The 21,476-nt window shown below is 36.8% G+C and overlaps 1 protein-coding gene across 2 annotated transcripts in view; it reads right to left on the bottom strand.

Annotated features, from left to right (window-relative positions):
- The window catches only part of SEPTIN7 (septin 7), a 63,717-nt gene extending 42,850 nt beyond the window's left edge, over nucleotides 1-20,867 (bottom strand). For both annotated transcript variants that reach the window (XM_065628091.1, XM_065628092.1), the window contains exon 1: nucleotides 20,774-20,867. In XM_065628091.1, the coding sequence (XP_065484163.1) occupies nucleotides 20,774-20,783 (10 nt within the window). In that variant the 5' untranslated portion in view covers nucleotides 20,784-20,867. The remainder of the gene's footprint in view (nucleotides 1-20,773) is intronic.
- Nucleotides 20,868-21,476: the final 609 nt, after the last annotated feature.

Below are 21,476 nucleotides of genomic sequence, written 5' to 3'. Positions count from 1 at the left end.
TGCGGGAGGTAGAAACCAATAAAAAACACCATCCATCAAAAAGGAAACAGAACTACCTGCTAATTTCCTCTGCCCACCGCAGATCCTCAAGTACTACCTGGCCATGCTAAACACCTCAACATTTATGAATTCAGACAAACAAGCTTGAAGCTTTTACTGCTGAAAAGTTCGCAACAGTTGACAAAGCAATATACTGGTAAAAAGTGGTCAGAACTAGTCTGGCTAATTCGAGTTAACTTGGAATGTTGAAGTTATATCTTACAGCCAGCACTTTCAATACATCATGTGCTTTTATGTATTCTCAAAGATTTCCACATACAAAAAACCCCACACTTGTAAAACTTGCTACTAGGCACCTTGTTTCTTTTTCTCCTTTTATAGAAATCAGTATCATTTCACAGAAAATATTAACTACTTCCTATGTACAAGAAAAACCAAATGCTGCAAAATTTACATTAAAAGTTGTACTACAGGAACTAAGACTTGACTACACCTAAGGGCACATTTACGCTTTTAATGGAACAAGAGCTATGCTCAGAAGAATTGTCTTAATTTGTAAACAGTTAAAACAGGCTTAATTGCAAGTATATACTTACAAAAATATTTATAAATTTTATGTATAATTCTCATACGAGTTGTTCCATAGCTGGCAGAACCAAGTTAGGTTTTCTAGGTACCAGTGCCTGTCACTTCTCATCAGGCAGTTACTGCAGGTTCCGCTTCCAGCCCTCTGGCCTCTCTTCATCTTCCTGAAAAGCAACCTCGGCATAAGCCTCAAGGCAGACAGACTGAGTGCTAATTAGCTAATGGACCCTATTGAATGTAATCCTGGACAGAATATTCTGATTTAGTATTTCTTCCCAAAGAAATTGAGTTCGCATGCTGCCAGACTGCCCCATGATGTGAATGAAAGCTCAGTAAATAGGAACAACTGGGAGACTGACTTCAAAAATGGAATGAAGATCAGAACTAAAACTCCCATGTTGATGCAACCACGTAGCACACTGTTTTGCCTGACCTGAAACACAAGCAAGACTTACTAGCCAGTAGTAACACTTGTGCTAACTAATCAGCCAGCTAACACCAACTGTAGAATAGATAAAGCTTGTTTATGTTGTCCTCTAGGGAGAGAAAGTTGAACAATCCTATAAAAATCTTGCAAAACCAGTGTCTGTATCATTACATGACATTTCTAGTCTTTGGCATCTTTTGAAATTCTTCCAGAGGTCCCAGTGTCACCTAGTGAGGTGGTGGAGTAAAAAGGCATCTGACAACAGGGAGCATGATTCCTGTGTCTTCCACCCATGAGGAAGAACAAGTGTCCTGGTGCCAGACAAAAGGCACTGGGGAAAAACAGCACTGATACTTTACACCGACATCAACAGTCCGGAGTTAGGCTATAAATGCACTAATTTTAAAATTTGAAAGCAGAATACTTTCCCAGTCTCAAGGGGCTCTTATGCATGATCACCGCTGGCCTTAGTTATCTAAAAGCTTTCTCCTAGACAAACTATTACAGGGGTATAATTTATATTCAATCCAGAAGAGAAACTATCCTTCCTTCTCCACTTTTCCTCAAAACCTAAGGGTCTGTCTTCTCACAACCAGAGATGGGAGTGAAGAAGTAAGCTTTTATTCAACCAAGAGAGGAACACACCCCAAACAGTTTTTTCCTTATATTGTATTTTATATACATCTGTATTAATGCTTTTGGACTCCAGCTTCCTTACACAGAGCCCTGTTGTTGGTCTGTTTACTCCTTTTCCCTTCAAGTGTAGCAGCATTGTTTCTCCTACAGCAGAGCAGCACTTTCTAGTCCTCATCCCCTCAGACTACCTAAAGCCCTCGTTGAGTCAAGAGCCACTTTCGCCAACCCCATCAAAACACGATGGTGTTTGCCAAGCACGGAAGCGGGATTCACGAAGAAAAGAGGAGATGCTCCTCTTTCCAGAGCCACAGCTGAAAATTATTGTGTTGGTGCCTTGGCAGTGGAATCGGGAGCAACCAGTTGAGTGCACTATCAAAAAGGGACAAGGAAACAGTTCTCTTGACCTTCTATTTAGGAATCGCACCCAAGAAAACACACCTGAAATAGCCTATGTAAAACCATGCAATTTTTGCAACCACATTCCTACACTCAGAGATTTCATAACCCACTGAATACATTTTATTTACAATTCTAACATTAGTTCCTTGACCCAGGTAGCAACAAGCTGCAGAATATGGTTAGGCTATTTTGAGTAGTATGTTGGCAAGTGTATATGAATGTCTTACAAGAAAATGAATTTAGCACCTTTGGATCATAGGGGAGGAAACTTAATGTAAACTCTGTCCTTACAGTTCTGAAAATAAAGTACGGATAGCAAACATACTCCTACCTTAAATGTGTTATTATGCACCAGATCTCTCATGACTTCCTAAAAACATACCTGAGAACCTACAGGCTTTATATAAAACTCAATAAATCAGTATTACTGAAAAACAAAACCAAAAAACTCCATACCATTTTGCAGCTTTAAGGTTATCTTTTTCACTTGCTTCTTTCCAAAAGCACTATTGGACTCAAAGCATATATAAAATACCTCAGTGCATTTAACTGAGTAGGATCAACACTAACAATTACTGCATTTCATATACCCTCAAACAAAAAGTGCCAAGAAAAACATGCATGTAGCAAGACAGAAAGCTCTATTAATTCATCCTGTTCATAGTCATAGCATACACAAACAGTCCCTAGTTTTGATATATGACCAATGCTAACTACTAATTAGTTAGGTTTAGAACTGAAATATTAAGAAGCCTGTTCTGAAAGGCAAGCGAGTTTTGACAAGCTTGAGTAATTAAATTATCAACATAGTACAAGTCATAGTCACTATGCATAAACTCAGCTTTCAAAACCAGCACCACAGAACAACTTATACACACAAAACAAGGGTAAAATTTTACGATATTTTAGCAAAACTTATACTTTGTTGGGAACTTTTTTCTTGCGTATAAAGTCTTCAAAGTTTTCTTTGCTACTTTGCAAGATTCTTTAAAAAATAAATAAAAACCACACACACACACACAACCACAAACAGCCAAAACACAGAACCATAATTTCCACATCTAGGTTTTGTTTCTGAAAAAATATAAAGTCGATACTCCTATACTGAAGGTCTTTATAACTAGCTTAGAGTGCAATTAGATATCTCAAAATAGTTGAAGGCAGGCAAGAGCTTAGAATAACTTCCCTGTATTCTGTTGTATTCTTTACGGCCATCTTGGACTCTGAAAGGAAAACCAGTATGCTCTGGTGTTCTGGATGCAGCTGATTTATTATGATCTACAGTTTGAGCTGGAGACTTCAGATTGAAGTTTTATTCCAAACACCCTTCTTTGAAGCCAGTAAACTGACGCAGCTTCTCGACAAGCTATAAGGCAAAAAGCCAGAAACCCTTCAGAGTGGCAGCGGTGAATAGATCCATAGCATGATTCAGATCGTGAAAAAATAGACCACTGCATCTGTGCAAGAATTAATTCTGCACTTAACCTTTGTTAGATATGAATCATGTAAGTCAGAAAAAGTTAGCCAGAGGATTACCAAATGTACTCAGTGATATTTTGACAACAGAAAGGGCAGGACCAAAACACATTTAAGCCTTCAAGAGGAAACACCCAATGAGCTCACATAGAACAAAAATGGCAAAAAAGCTTCTGATGAAAGAGGTAAGAAGAAGAATATATGCTTACAAAAAGGGCTTATGATACAATATGACCAATTCCAAAAGCTTAAGTGGAACATCAGCGATCACACTCATTCTGAGCGGTGTCTATGCACAATATCCCAGACACGGTACCCACCCGACTCGGCCCAACAAGCCTCCCCTAACAGATCTGCTTTGTAGCAAACTGCATTAAGTGGCAACCTATTTATCCCAACCTTTTCTGGGAAACACTATGTATTACCTCTACCTCATTGAACTGCTTGATTCCGATGTGCCCTCTTATCCTCATTTGCAAGGACTTCAGGCACCTCAAAGAAACTTCACAAGAAGCTCTGACATTCAGCAGGTTTGAGATCAGAGAAAACCTTGTTGGGTAGCAAGGTACTATCTGACCATCTCTTGTAGCACGTTGCAAGAGGCTGAACAGAAATTCACCTTTGTTAGCAGACCTGACCAAGGAAACTTCTTCATGAACCACAGCTCTCTGCTGTCCCTGCCTGTCTTATCGTGAGGCAGCCACACGGTTTCCGCTTCTTCAGCAGCACCCAGTGATAATTCTGAATTGTGGGATTCAATCCGAGAAGGCAGCACACAGCAGGAATATCTGTCCCAGTCACATTTTTCCACCTTTTTATCCATGGAAATTCAATTACAAATTATTTTTGCAAATCAAAATTTACATCTCAAGAGTACAAGCAACACAAGAAGCTTCTTTTGTCTTCTGTTTTCACCTTCCCTTTCAGTACTTTCCCACCTTCACACCCAGCATATCGAGCCCTCACTTTCTCCAATAATAGCTTCAAGAACCACAGCTTTTGCTTGCTTCTAGAAGCAGACAACTCTGGAGCTATACATATGTTTTGACATTTGCAGTCAGTTTGTTAGAAACGTGGAAAGAGCTAAAGATGTTTCTGAACAATAAGTAACAAAAAGCCTTCCGGAAATGGTCCAAAGTACATCAACAAAAAGGCTGCAGCCAGAAGCATCAGAAACAAGATCTCTACAATTTACTAGACCTGAATTGATGCTAAATATACTCAACAGTTCTGCTATGACACAGCAGCTTGAGCAAAACAGGTAGAAAGGCATCTAAAATATGGCCCTTGATCTTCCATTCTCAGAAATATGAACATAATCAAGGCTTAATTAACTAAAAAGTCACACGTGATCATCTACGGAAACAAAAATAGTCCTTTTAGTTCTCTTAGTCTTCTTAGCTGAAAAATAAAAGTTCATTCAGTTGCTCATTTCTCCTGTTTGTGGGGGTTTTGTTTGATTGTTTTAAAAAAAGACACCTCATTTAAAAGCTTCTCACTGTATCAAGAAAACCCGGCTGAGTTTTTTTAATCATTTTGGTCTATTATGTAACAAAACCTATAATAAAACTTCAGCTATAAAGAGGCTTTATATAAAAAGCCAAAATAGGGGGCAGGGAAGAAATCTTACACGGCAAAATGAGACTGCAGTCCATTACAAGTAAAAGCAGCTGCGTATTTATGCCTCTTTGTAAGAAATAGGTAACATTTACTGAGGTGTTCATGTCACTCAAGACAATACAGCCAGTACTAGTATATGCACCGGAAATGTGTTACATGAAAAAACAGGTATTTTTAAAAGATAGATACTTCACACAGAAAATACTCAGGAGAGAAAATACACCACAATTACTACCAACCTAAATTTGGCATATACATCCACCTCTCTGAAAGATACCACTACCCACAATATTTCTAATTGTGTCAATCTTCTATCTTTTCTATAGAGTTAATACTACTGGAGGCTCTCAAATCCTTATCCAACAAGACCCAGCCTCAAGCTTCATCTACAGCACATTAACAATGGGTGTTGTTACAACAATGTGTCTACCTGACAAAACCAGCCAGTTTTTAGGACACTTTTTTTAGAAGTACTGACTCTTTAGTACATCTGCAAATGTCGAGTTCTCAGTAGCTGGACAATTAGCAAGCAGCTTTCTCCTCCTTATTGAAAGCATATGAAAAACAACAAGAAAAGGGCAAAACAAAACAAAAAAAATCCCACCACTTCATTCATTGGACAAGGAGGGTGGTTTTGGAGAATTAAAAAGTTTTACCGCCACAGATATGAATGAAAATGCAAATTAAGCCTTTAACCAGTTACCTGGGGAGAGAGGATGACTTCTTAAGGGGGAGCATTCCATAAAGCACAAATATGAACAGTGCATGGAACAAGTTATGAAATGCCTCCCCAAAACCACAAAATGCAGTCAGTCTAGATTCATCTTTACTGAGGCTTAGGCCCTAAACTCAGTGCTTATTTTTGCACTCAGCAAGTCAAGGATAGTCTAACCTTAGAAAGATATCTAAATTAGACAACTTAGAAGCATGTAAACAAGAACAAAACATCTTTAGTGAAGCACGGTTGTTGAGCTTTTTATTTCTTTATTATTATTTCATTGTAATGAACTATTTAAATATTAATCACATTTAACATTCATGAAATTGATTTTACTTTTTTTTTTAAAGCTGACAGCAGCTGTCAGTTAAGGAAACTGGCAAATAAACAATGTTGACAAACATAACCTTAAATGAATAAGCAGAAAAAAAATTCTCTGCATCTGCCATCAGCTCATCTTAGTAGTCAGAGAGAAGCCTTTCTTGTCCTGCTTTCCAATTGCACAAAAAATGATGCACTAACACATCAGTTTTAAAATGTTAAGTGAATAAGATAATCAACTACAGGTTTACTCATTAATTGTAAGATCTCTAACAGTTTATTAAAAAAGACATACCAAAGGTCTTCACATTCTGCATATTCAAATTAGTGTCATTCAAATAGGCACCGTCATTATATGCAATTTAATCAAATGCTAGTTTCTATCTGAGGCAACCCTATGTAATCTTTGGTTAAAAACCTACTTTTAAATGAGATATTCATGGTATCCAGAAACTGGAAATGGCCTAAGTTCAGCTGATTAGCAACTGCAAAGCATGTCAGGACAGAAATTTAGCCAGAGAAAAATTCTAAAGGGTATTAGATTCACAAAGATTTCAGAGTCCTTTAAAACTAACAATGACTTCCATCTTCCTGAACTCTACTTCTGATTGAAATGGTATAAAAGCATTTTTGTAGTTCAGCCTTTTTTGAGGCAAAATTAAACTGCCTAAAGAGTAAAATGAGAAAGCTGAATGGTAAAGACTCCTACGCAGCATCTCATCCATCCGATGAATCTCTATATTATAATGTTGTCTGTATCTGAACACACTTGGACTATCAAGTTAACATGACAAACTGATTTGACAGAAACATTTGTCAAGTAATTTTAATAACCACGCTGGAGAGCCTATGAGTCATCAGAAGTTCAAGAACACAACAGATGCCAGACCACTGTATACATTAATCGATCCAGTAAGACATGTGCACATGTTGGATCAAATATGCTCTACCATGCCTATAGTATGAAAGAATGACTCTGCAGTGAACATCAGCAGGATGATCCTGCTGGATTTGACCCTTGGCTTTCCAAACAGTGGTGTACAACAACAAAATAACCTATAGAACAATGAACCGATGTGGTACACAAACTCCAGATTTTGCTTTTTCCTTGCCTTCCTCCACTTAAAACCTATGTTGCTTCCCCAGACACTATGTAGCTATAAGTAACATACAAGAGACCTTTCAGAAAACTCCAGTATCAAATGTGACCCCAAGTACAAAGAAAAAAAAAAACCTAGCCTGAAGCACAACTGTTCTTTCAGCATGAACGTAAAGTTAGACAATTGCTCACTAACATTTTAAAATAATTCAATAACCCTTTTCAATAAAAGGCTATGTACAAAGTTTAAAACCTTTGGTCTGACCAAATGTTCCATATACCAGCACCTCATAAATTGTCTTCAACTCTGACTTCAGAATGGGACCAAGTGTATTTTTTCTAACCCAAGATCCTCCTGCTGACAGAGGGCAAAAGCACATCCTCATGAAAAAGCTCATGAAATCATCTCAAACAGGGGCTGGATCACACAACTTTGAGAGATCCCATCCAACTTGAACTATTACACGATTCTGTAAAAAGCCATGCAAGTAAGCAGTGATATTTCCTTGAAATACCATTTCTCTCTGAAAGTTTGTATCTCTACAGATACCTGCTTTCTCCAAATTATTACCACATCATGATTTCAGATACTGTCATTTATGTTGATCCTCCTTCCAACTTCCTGTATTTTCTGCTTATCCTGCTGTCTCTATCCTTGCCTGGTCTCAGTCAGCCACTCAACACAATTTTAAAGGCATTACAAAATACATTTTAAAAAAACAAACACAGATGGAAAACTTGAGAAGATTACCAAAACTGAGGGACAAGAAGATATATATATATATATATAGATATATATACACATATACGCACACTGCTTAGAAGTCTGTTTGTTGATTACTTAACATAGTTGATATTTTGAACTTGAAGGTCTCAACTCCTTCCTAATTAGACAGGTGTATAAAAACATTTTTGCAGTTAGTTATAGAATAAATGCTTTTGTTGTCATTTAAACCAGAAGCTGTTTTTTAAGTAGAACCTCCAACAGTCCAAGTACCTGCAAAGTTCACAAAATACTTTCTCTGAGACAGTTTTATTTTATTCAGTTATCTGAATGCTTTTCCATTTGACAAAAATTGATCCAAGTAGATAAATTCACCGTTTAATAAAAATTTGGACACTGCCCTCTGTTCAAACCACAGTCTAACAGTGTATAAAAATCACATGTTTTACTTATTGTATAGATTGAAATAGCTGTGATAATTCAAGCCAAACTGTTCCAATTCAAGGAAAACCTGAGGCTAAAATCTGGCCCGATCATCCAAGACTCAACTCATTTCTTTGCATTCAGCCACTAAAAATGTTTGATCATAGTGACCTCACTATTAAATAGTTCAACAGCAGCAGGCAAAAGGACCAAAATGTACAGATTGAGAACTGTATTTTAGAAACACAGTACTTCCTCAGAAATAAAGTACATGGACTTAGTTTTCCAGACACTAGATTGTGTTAGTCTATGAAGTGAATTAATAAGTAATGTGCATTATTGGATTAAGCTCTACCTGCATTGTATCGGATACAGGTATTGATTTTGAAAATCACTGATAGAAGAGACTTCCCTGCAGTGGTAACTCGTTTTAGTTTTTTAACCCCAGTTACTCTGGAAAAAGTAGGAAATAAAATATACCCTTGAAATAACCAGTCAAACAAAAATTTTACATACTGTAAGCACCCCAGATCATAAGAATAAAAATGGAAAAATTCCAGCACAACTTTACAGACCAAGCGAACATTGAATGCTATTTTTATTGATACAGAAATCTACATACAGAAGGCGATTCGGTGTAGCAGGCAAGATGGGGCTCCCTGAGGTCAGACATTGCCTGGGTCTGACTCACGTTAATCAGTGGGCGATAAACGGCAGCGCTGTGGAACATACCTGGGCTGTGGGACAAGAGGCTTCACTCATCCTGCTCAGGCCAACCCCTGCCTGTGCCCTCACGGAGACTTCAGAGTACAAGGAAACAAGGTGGTCAGGATTTTGTTCAACACTCTGCATCAGAAGACTCAATACTGTATGGTTACCTTTGGCATTTTCAGAGCAAGGGATGCCATTTAGTAAATGTCCACAAAGAGATGATATAATTCCTTTTCATGACTTCAGTTCTGTTACTGGGAACACAGCAGAACTGTTAGCCACAAACCTGTGCAACCATCTCAAAGGTTTCTACATTCCCCGAGTCTTTTTCCAGAAGTCTAGAGATACAAGATTGGAATTCTGGTGGCCAAAATGTAATAAGAAGGGAAATCTCCCTAAAAATAATTACAATTAAACTTGAACACTATTTTATGTTGCTAGCCCCTCCACAAGTCATTAAGCAAAACACCATCACACATTATCCAAGAAAACTGATGTTCAGAGTCAAGCTTGTCTTCAGGTCCTTTAAAGAGCTCCTGTTATTTACTTGTGCCATGAAGACGATGGTATTTTCACTTCAAGGTCCTACATTAATTGCTCAAAGGCCTCTTTCACAAGACTGTGCCACTTGCTATCTAAAGCATTTCCCAGGGGTGAAGAAAAGAAAACAAACCAAATCCTCTTCATCGATGGCAGATGTAAATAGCTATTAAGGAAAACAGTGAAGCAAAAATAACCGGAAACTGACAATAAACTTTCTCATACCTAAAACCAAGGAGGAACAGATGGTAAAAGAGACTTGCTTACTTTCAAGACAAACAAAAAAGCTGACTCTCAGAAAATCTACCGCTCCCTTTTAACTCTGCAGCGTGGGACAGAAACTTTACCATTATCTCCTCATGAGAAAAATCATGCAGATGTGAAAGCAAATTAATGGATCACAGTTTAATACAAAGTAAATGTTTTATGGATTTACATCATAGGGTTTGAGGAGATAGGTATAAACGAAAGCTCAACTAGCGCTTTACCAGAATATTGTATCACAGTTGAACCATTCAGATCTTTCATGAGATGACTTCAGAATATTCCTGAGATTACCTCATTTGTAACAAAAATCAGATTATTCCAAAAGAACAATCCAACTACATTTGGTGCAACAGTTCAAAATCCTTTAACTTAGCGAACTGTTGGGTCTGAGTGGCGACAACCAGAGCCCTGATAATGGGCATTTCCATCACAGGAGATCAACATAACCTTTCGTTACATCACTGGCAAGCAATGCTTAAGATCAAAAAAATACAGGTTTTAAACGAGAATAGATCAAGGGCAGCAAGTTCTATAACACTGGAACAAACTGAAGATCAACACCAGTTGCTTCTAGAACACCCGGTTCCTACCGTGCTTTTGAATACAAAGCAGAATATTTCTGTCTTGAAAGACAGAAGAGGTGGGCAATGTGGATCAAGGCAGTAATAACAATTGATGCGCATGTGCAATTAACTCCCTTTGTTGCTCCATGCCATTCGAGCTTATCAAGTGCCACCAACTGCTTAGCTGACAATTATATTTTTTAGCAGTGGTCTGTTTCACAGTTCTTCATTTTAACACAATGCTCATTGGCCTGTACTGCCAAGTGCTCCACAGACATCCAACAAGTGCTTTCTGACCACTGAATTACTATTTTTTAATTGACATAGCAACAGAAAATGGACTCAAGATTAGCCTATAAATTCAAAATGTAACATATCATGACTTTAGAGTGCAAAATTGTTATTTTAAAAAGCACTGCTGTTTGCACTTAGAGATGTTACCTGGAATGCTTCAGATTCTGTTCTATTCAAATCAGCAGGCTGTCACCTTACATAAAGCGGCACCACTACACTCATCCCAAGCAGCAAAATACTAGAGTCAGATGCTGTTAGAACTGACACTTGTTGTCCTTATCCGTCCCTCATTTATTTGTGTCCTTCTGTTGCATCGCTTCTCATTCTGTGGAAAGCCAAGAGTTTAATTCTCTTAAATTCCAAACCATTTTTGCCCTTCTGAAGAGGCATCTTCCCATGATAAAACACTTGTTTAGCCTTGACAGAAGTATCAGAATGATGCACTTTGCGTTAGCTTTGACACACTTATAGTTTCACTTATGTCAGTAGAATTTCTGGCTCAAAGCCTCATCAATGACAGAAGTCAAAACTTCAGCGACATGAAGCCAGAATTGCTTGTGAAATTAGGAAATGGGACCCTCCAAAAAACTTCAAGCTGAATAGAGGGAAGGAACTACATTGACTGGCATTATCACACACTTAATACAGCTTATATCAACACTTTGACAGAAACTTTGCACCATTCCAAGACAGAGTGTAAAAGTTCTTACATTTGTGCTCTTGGTATGTGTAACAAAACCACCTACAGTGAAAAATTGGGATGGAAGTAAAGGCTGACAAGAACTCAAACACAAAAACTAATCTGATGAAACAGCCAGCTTCAGCAGACTTTCTCACCTCCAACTACCGAAAAATCTAAATATTTCGCCTTAAGTATTATGGTAATTCCAGTATTATGATAATTCCAGTAAATGACTGGAAAAAACAGATTACAACTACAAAAGAAGTAAGAAAAAATTCTTCCTAGATGTTAATCCTCTTTAAAAAAAAAAAAAAAACACTAGCAAGAGTATGTTATAAACTCTAATTTGTCAGTAAATGTGCTCAGAAGCTCAATAGAAAAACATGCAAAAACCAAAGTGTAACAGTTGTGTGCAACGGCCATACCACATACAGAAAAACACTAGAAAAGGCAACAAAATTTAACAGCTTCAAACAGATTCAAAGTGAAGATCTGAAATGACTATTGCAAAATCAGCCAGAAGGAAAACATGGGTAGTGAATCAGAAGAGTTACATTTAATAGGTCACAGTGGCTTTACTACAATTGGATATTAAGACCAAAAATACTCCATCCAAGAATACCACTTTGGTTACAGTATTCACCTATTCATTCATGAAATTGTCAGCATCTCTTGATACAGCAGGCAAGCCTAACATTTTCAGCCAACAGGAAGAAAAAAGCAGTTTTCAACTCATACAGCATATTTATCTATTAAAAAAACCTGATTTGTACTTTGAATCTCGCTCTGGGCTTATAAGATGCCCCCAAAACCAGACCCCTGCAGTAAACTTGCACCTGATTATCCAAGTCTAAGAAAACAGCAGTCGCAACTTACAACAGGTCACTCCTTACAAGACGTGCAACACTCAGCTCACATCCTACCAATGGACCATGACAGCTCAGGACAATCCGTTGACTTTTGAGGGTAGAATCAAAACAAGTGTTGGCCAGCTGATAACCAATTTAACAAGTAAAACGTATCCACTAGTCAGGTACCTTCCCCAAGATAGTGTTTAAGTTCACGCATTACATTAAACACCATTACATCTAAGCATCTACAAAAGCATAACTAGAACATCATGCAGTGACTAATTATTCTTATTCTAATATTAAAAAAAATTCATACATTTCAGTTAAATTGCACCTACAAATCTGTCACCAATAGGAACAAGGATCAGCTTTAAATGCTGATCTCACCATAATGAACAAGCATATATATATGAAATACCAACAGAGTAACTGTGTTTGTGTGCATGTGTGCACATATTCAGATGCGTAAAATCAGCAAGGACATTTTCATTTAGAAATAAAGTGAAAAACTGGTAAGCTAGGATAAGAAAATCCCCCTAGAGAAAAAATACTTATGTACTTAGAAACACAGCAAAAGTTACAACTGACCTTAAGACAGTTAATACCATGACAGGATTAATTATGTAGGTAGGTAATGAAAAAAGTCCACAAGGCTTAAAAAAAGGCAGTGAAGATAACACCTACACAATGCAGAGCACAGTATCTCATTAGATGGTTTTCATTAAATTCCCTGAATTCATCTGTTAGAGACCCAGTTTTAAATACAGACAGACGTAAAATAATTCATACCATTTGTTATGAGACTGACAAGGAAATTATATATGAAATAGGAAAAAAAATGTTTCCAACAGAATCATCACTTATTTAAAGAAATAAAAGCCAATTAGGTTACAGGCAGACTTTTGCCAAACTATGGGTTCACATCCACACACTTAGGTAGAAGTCTCTTCCCTCAAAAACCTTTGCCAGGGAACAAGGAATTTTAAAAGATAAATTAGAGTCTGACCAAAATGCTGCCACACAAGAAACAGTTCAGAACAACCACCAAAGCTTTACAAAACCTTTCCTTATTTTTTTCAAAGCAATATTTTAAAATAATAATACTTGGTACTTAAGGTTAGTTGTCAGAAATCAAGATTCATATGACAGCAAACATCCAGCAAGAGATACCATACTCAAGTCAGCTTTCATACAATCTACTCAAGAAGCTTTGCATCCATATAGTTAATAAAGAAAATAAAAACCCAAAAGTTCTTTAAAAGTTGTCCAGTAAGCACTGTAATTTCAATTAACATTGTAGTTGCAAACAATGACAAATTAAGAATTGAAAAGCAATCATTTTAAATACTAGCTTCAGTTCTGGCCATTAGACTCTTCAAGCATCCTTCACTACAAGTCTAAGCTATTGCACAGTGAGGGACATGTTTAAAATGAGCTTAAAAAAAGATTAAAAAATGTTTGGGTTTTTTATTTTTCATATTGAGTGATTAAAAACTACTACACTAGGAGCGACTTGTGAGAATATTTGAAGAGCTGTGGTTTCTAAATAAGCTCAAACAGGTAGAGTAACTTACTTTCCCCAACACTAAGTTTCAACAACAATAAACTCTAAAAAGATTCTCTTCCTCCATCAGTTGTGAGACTTTGCACAGGTTTCTTTCCCCAACACTAGAAAAGCACAGGAGAATACCATAAAAGTGGCAAGAGCACGCACATTGCAAACTGTATTTCATTACAATACAAAAGAAAGAGGAAAACACCACCACCACCACACCAAAAAACCAAACCAAAACAAAAAAACCCACCACAAATAAAAAAACCCCACACAACACACAAACCACACAACACCTATATAACCAAAGACATATGAGAGAAGATTTTCTAAATGAAGCCAAATAGTCACATCGATCTATACTTCGATCTCTCACCTGAAAGTAACTCAGTGGAAAACCACACATTATGCATTGCAGGCCAGTAAACTGACTGTTAGATTACTGACCTTTCACATCTTGAAGAGATATTCAATTCTTTTCCACAGAAAGATCTTCAAAGTTCAACTTATCCGCCTTCTCAATAAACCTTTATCAACTTTTTTCCACAAAAAGGAGTGATGTGCTATTGCTGAGGCATTATTCCATCAATAGAGGTTACTCCAGAGGAATGTGTCATCTCTAGGAATACCCTGGCCCCACTTTGAATTTCACCAGTTTTCTATTTCTTTCATTTTTATCTCTGCCTATTCTTCTGAAATCAACATATTTTGCTTTGACAGCCCCATTAGGTACATGTAAGTATTAAGCTATCAGTTTTGGTACTCTGTAGACATCATTGCTGGAACACATATCCACAGAACCAGTACATGAAATGCAGTAACTTTTTTTTTTTTTTAAGGTTACAAAATTCTTCAAAGAACTTTTCTTATTCCTGTACTTCACTGAAACCTCATAACCCTGTCAACAGAATACCTGCAACTTGAAATACTGGTAGGGAAAGGGGGGCTTGTGGTTTTTGTTTGGTTTGTGGTTGGTTTTTGGTTGGTTGGGTTTTGTGTGTGTGTGTTTGGTTTCCTTTTTGTTTTTGTTTGGGGGGGGAGGTGTGTTTGTTTTCTTGTTTGTTTTTTGTTGTTTTTTGTTTGGTTGGTTTGGGGTTTTGTTTGGGTGTGTTTTGGTTTGGGGGGATTTTTTGTTTGTTTTTGTCTGTGTTTGCATTTGGGTGGGGTTTATTGTTTGTTTGGGGTTTTTTTATTTTGTTCCTTTTTTTTTTTCCCCCCTCTCCTTATTTTAATCTAGTTTCGTAAGGGAGCCATATCTGCTACACAACAGTTGAACCCAGACTACTACTGTTCCTTACATAAAGAATATCCTGGGAGCTGAGAGACCTTTAAAATAATGGCAAAGTTAGGCAACAAATACTCAGTAACAATACTTCACTGCTTGTAAGAAGCCAAGTATGAAGGTCACGAAGGCCAAACATACTCAGATACTGTGGCAGTGGGGAGCTACAGAAACATTAAGAGGATTTCAAATCACGGCAGGTCAACAAGAACCTTAAACATCCCAAAACGCTTCCTACTAAACTGTACTACCCATCCACAGGGTATTTTTCACTTAATTATTCTTCCTCTCCTGCCATATGTTTAATGACTTTGTCATTGTCGTTTGGCTTTAAAATTAGGGGGAGGATATCAGACATGCAAAGAACAAGTAGCTGTGAGCATCTGAGGCTCTTGGCATCACTGTTTGGCTTGATAAATGAACTGCCCCAGAAAGTGAATAAATGAAAGGTGTAGTTCTAATCAGAACACGATCCATCACCAGAAAATACCAGTATTAAACCAGTCCAAGTTTTCTTCAGTGAACAATAAAAGCTTTTTAAAATCTGATTGTGCTTTTCCTTTAACGTAACTTCAAGTCTTGCAAAATACAGCCCTTTCCATTCCATGCCAAAAAGCCATGTTTAAACCAAAACATTTGAGTGTGCATATAATTACAAATGAAATGCTATGACAATACTGCATGACATTTTCCTTAAAGTTGTAATCTACAGGTGATCTACAAGACTAAAGTGACAATTAGAAAACAAAACAGACAATTTACTACAGGAGAGGTTTCAAAACAGCTTTCAGAGTGAAAGCTACCAAACAATTGTTTGAGAAATAGGAACTGTGTGGAAAGGTCCTCTGGAAAGTCACTTGACTGTAAGTGTTCTGCACCTTGCAAATCAGATGATTTAAAAAAAAAAAAAAAAATATTAAGAGTCCAACCTCTCATAAGGCCATGACACCTGATCACCTTAAAGTATACAGCTCTAGGAAAAGCCAGCCCAAATACTTGTTCTGAAGTACATAAAGTCTATAGGAAAAAAGAATTTTTTAAAACTATGACTTTGCATCTACTTGGGTGTTGGTTCAAATCATATATTACCAATGTAATTTCAATGTAAGAACAACAAAAGAGGGATTTCCTGATTCAGTGTTTAGAAAAAAAAAGACACACTGAAAAGCAACTCTGTCTGTTCCACACCTCATTACATTAAAACAAAAACACACGCCCACTACTTACGCAACTGTAATTATTTTAATAAACAGACATAACTATTTCACAATTAAGATTTTCTTTAACTGTGAGCTATTAACTATGGTAGTACTACTTTTGGAAGTTTTCTTAAGCATCTGACTTGAGCATGTACTTTCCTCCAAAAAAAAAAATATATATACAGCAGACAAACACAGACACTACACTTTGGATTTCAAACAGACTAAATATTTAAGTCAGGTTTTGAAGTGCTTCAACAATGATCTTATTCCTGAAGAGATTACACAAGATAACGAAGGAAGCATCTTACTGAGACAAACTTGACGTTTATTCCACTGGTGAGCTTTAATATTTCAGATGTAGAATTACTTGCTTTAAACCACTATTTCAATGTCATCTTTTGAAAGCATCAAGGATGAAGCTCAGTTTAATGTATACTTCTGCTTACTTTGTGTTATCTTCAGAGGAGGCACTTGTTAGTTTTTATTCTACAAAACCAAGTCATTTCAGAAGTCGTGTGATTTAAACTACTGATTAGCCTTTAAGAATGTGACCAATATGAAATGCATTGTCTCATGAAGATTTTAAAGAGAAATCCATGTCCAGTGACAACTGATCAGTAAGAAAAAAATCAAAGGGCTATCTCAGTTTTCAGTTTCTTAAGAAAAATTTAGAAATACTACCAAAGGAAACAACAGAACCTAGAGAAAACGTAAGTTCAGTTAATGAGATAGAAATGTTAATATGTTTATTATGGCTAAATATTATAGAGTAACCACAGTTCCTATTAAGGTTAACTTTTCAATGATTCTTAAAACGTTAAATATAAAAAGGATACCTCAACATCGACTTTTTATATTTACATGTGTGCAGTCCATAAACACTTCACCCTTCAGTTACATTTAATGTAAACATCAGAACACCTTGAAATCTATAACTATATTTACAGGAAAGACTTCACAAGTATTATAAGCCTCTCATAAAGTAATCTTACTGAGTCCTGACTCAAAAGGAAGTTACAGGACACGTGGCTGAAATGGAGCCACTTCCAAAGTAATGCCCCCAATCAACTTAGACCAGATCAGCTAAGGAGCACACATGTCCTAAACCTGCTCCAGAAACCACGCTCCAAAGCTATTCAACAACTACTCAGCCTCGTGCACACCCAAATTTAAAAGCCCTCTCCCCAGCTTCGCTGGCACAATAGAAGTGTGGGACATGAGGTGGTTTCACCACACGCTACTATGGGCAGCGCCACGATCTCCAGGGCAATGACAGTAACTCAGCAGCCTGGGGAACATGAATCTGATGGAGTACATTCATGCTTTATGCACAGAAAAGATTCTGTAACACTGATCTCCCTGCAAAAGTTCTTACTGGAAACTATATCAGATCTGTTGGATGTTGTACTTACTATTTCCTCAGTGACAAATACATTGTTAAAGTGAGAACTGAACTGTTTCTACAACAGTCAGTACAGCTGTACAACCATATTGGCATGCCCCTCCAAAACACTGGTCCTATGACTTTTGAATACTACACATTTCAAGACACAGAAGCCAGATGTCACACTATGCACATCTATTAAGTTTAACTGATAATTCCAGACTAAATGGACAACTGGAAAATAGTTGCCATACAAATGCAGTAGCTGCAACATCAAGCCTTACAAACTCCCGAAAACAGCTGGACACAGAGACTGCAGATTCCTAACATAATCTGCTTTCTTCCTTGTATCTGTTTAGCAACCACAAGTATTGGCTTTCACATTTTTCATTTCAGAACAGGTAACGTGCTGGCACTGAAGAACCTATGAGTAAAGCAGCACCAGCAGACTAGTCATTGTGTGATCTACAGCAAAAGGCAGCCATATGTGCATGGTTCTTGGTAGTACAAAGAGCAAGCGAATATTTTAGATTATCTCCAAGAGACGATATATAAAGTATTCTTATTCAGCCAGCACTGACCATATACAGATTAGCACTACTTTTAAGTTTTAGTAAATAGATTATCAGTAATTCCCTTTACTATTACAGAATGACATCATAAGGTCAGCTAAAGACTTCAAGTCATAGTATGTTCAAAGGATGTACACAGTAATAGATAATTACAATTCTAAGAATCTAATTGCACATTACAATACAATGTTTACCAGCAAAAGTAATCAATAATACACAAGCTTTTTCATCTTTGTATTTAAAATAGATACATTTTTCAGGAAATCCTATTACCAGACACATCACTTTGAAGTCCCAGAACAAAAAAATTTCTCCCCCCTGCCCCTCCCGAGATGTTAAGAGTACCAAGAGATCAGCTATCAGTTTGTTTAAACACTTTCTAATATCTGATTTCTATAGTCAGGGGCTGGAAGGAGAGAACTAGATGTATTTTTAATTTAGAAAACTACTGCCAGTTCCATCAGTAAACTTTCAGACAATGGCACGAACTCACATGGAAATAAATGAAGTCTTAGTAATAAGTACAAAAATATTACAAGTAAAACTAGTAACAAGTTTTTCTGATCAACATTTCACTTTCAATCTAATTTTGGACCAACTTTTCTTCTCAGTGGCCCCAATTTTCTACAGTTCCCCTAAAAGCAACTGCATTAGGCCATACTACAGGCAAACATAAGAACACTAAGGTAATTTTACACACTTTCTCCAGTCGTAATATATCACCACATCTACTAGTTGCGCTTTAAGTGATTTGCTTTTTGTGAGAATGAAACTTGGAAGTACAAATTATACCCCATTCTGGAATACTTTATGAAGACAGTTCTCTCCCTCTTTCCTTTTTCCTGTAGATAGCAGAAAACTAAATTTTCTTTACGACTAAACAGTTTTGTACCAAATAATATATTATGTACTTGGATGCTAGATAACAAAGGAACATGTAATTGAGTTCCAAAGGAAAAAAGCAACTCTCATACTTCAAAATTCTAACTCACTTTGTAATTAAAAGAAAATTATAAGTGACCTACAAGGAGTTTTCACCAATTTGACCTTGATTTCTAACTGTCAATAGTACTATTACGTAACATGCTACATGCGTGTAATGACTGTAAAAGATATCCATTGTATTGATGACAAAACATCAAAGCATTATCAAGCTATCCAAATTACAAAAGATAAAGCTAGACATCAACAAAGAGACAAGTGGCTATTATAAAAACACCTTTATCATCATTATTATAGCCATTAGCATGTTAAAACTGAGTCACACATCCAGTGTGTATGTATCAGTCACACACAAATGTACCCAACCTTAATAATGGTGTACTATCACACAAGTGCTTAAAACAGGAAGAATAAAGGAAATCAGATGTCCTAGCAGGACAGGTGACAATTTGGGTCATCACTGAAGCCTAAATGAACCGTTCTGCATGGCATTATTCATCCATGCTAACTATAGTTTCCCATTCTCTGTAGCCCATAGGGAACACACTGTTTACATTTGGTTTTCTTTGCAACCATACAAACTAGAAAGGTTTGTTTAAATTAAAGCTTTGATTTCGTAGCAAAGTATTGCGGCCACAGGACTGCAAAATATACAGGATTCTGTTGCCTGGTTATGCACAAGGAAAGATTCCAACTTTACTTCTGGACCCCAGTTTGCCATATTGTACTCACAACTGTAAAAGCATTTCCATTTTTTTATTCAAATGAAAATCCACATTAAAATTACTTCTATTATGTCATACTTGAAAGTCACATTTTAGACTAGATCCATACCAAACTTCCTTCTTAGACTGTATGAACTATACAGTTCTCATTCTTTATTATTCTCCTCCTCACCTACTTGGACATCAGACAAAATCTTGGTGGGCTTTTTTGGTTTGGTTTTTGGTCTTGTTGTTTGTTTGTTTGGTTTGTTTTTTGTTTGTTTAGTTGGTTTGTTTTTTGTTTGGTTGATTGTTTTTTGTGGGGGTTTTTTGTTTGTTTTTGTTTGGTTGGTTTTTTGTTGTTGTTTTCAGGGGGTTTTTTTTCGGTTGGTTGGCATTTGTTTGGTTTTTGGTTTTGTGGGTGTTTTTTGTGGGTTATTTTTTGTTTTTGTTTGTTTGTTTTAAACACCAGAAATTTAACAGTGTAGACCAGGGGTGTCAAACTCATTTTCATTCAGGGCCACATCAGCCTGGCGGACACCTTCAAAGGGCAGATTGTAATTTTAGGACTGTATAAATGTAACTTCTCCGACATTTATACAGTCCTAAAATTACATTCGGCCCTTTGAAGGCAACCGCCAGGCTGATGTGGCCCCCAGTGAAAAAGAGTTTGGCACCCCTGGTGTTGAATAAGAAGATCCACATTTTGTCACAAGATCACGAAAAACATATTTACACCACCATCGTAGATTTTAAGAACTATGTCAATACACTTTCAATGATGAACACTCAAACTTACCTACTACCATGAGTGTGAATTCAAATCCCCTCTTCACAGACTTCCGGTAAACTTGATTTGGAAGATTTGCAAACCCCACATATCCTTCAAGGTTCTTCTGTTGCTAAAGGAAGAGATATTAGGGGGAAAAAAAAAAAGTTAAAATAAAAGCCTGTAACTACTTAACTTTGCTTGTATGCTTTTTTAGTTATTAAAATGTTCACTTCATTTTCACATTTACAGAAAGGTGTATCTACCCAACCTCTCAACAACCTAAGCTGTCTAAATCAAAGAGTGCAATGAATTGCAACAATAAGTAGGAAAAATTGACAAAGGACTAGTACAGAAAGTTAGCTACGCTGACATTATTTTGAGCAAGTGCAATTACCACATTATTTATGACAGTGCAAGAACGAGAGTGTACAAGAACAAACAGATTAAAATATAATCAACTTTGTTCCAATGCCTATTTGAAACACAGGCAAGTAGCACCAGTGTACCTTTCCTATTACTCCTAAGACTCATGGTGGTACTGACTCAATATTAGGGGAACTAAGATGACACCCTCTCCTTCAAAGTCACACAACTGAAGGATTTTTTTTTTTTTTAATTCTTTCAAGGTAAATCTAGACCTACACTAAGGCAGCATGCATCACAACAAACCCTTCAAAAAGGGAAAACTTCAGTCACTTGGTACTTTGAAGCAGTTATTAAAAATATTGCC

Source organism: Caloenas nicobarica, chromosome 2, assembly GCF_036013445.1.
Source record: "Caloenas nicobarica isolate bCalNic1 chromosome 2, bCalNic1.hap1, whole genome shotgun sequence".
Classification (NCBI taxonomy): domain Eukaryota; kingdom Metazoa; phylum Chordata; class Aves; order Columbiformes; family Columbidae; genus Caloenas; species Caloenas nicobarica.
This window is presented reverse-complemented; position numbering and strand designations above follow the sequence as displayed.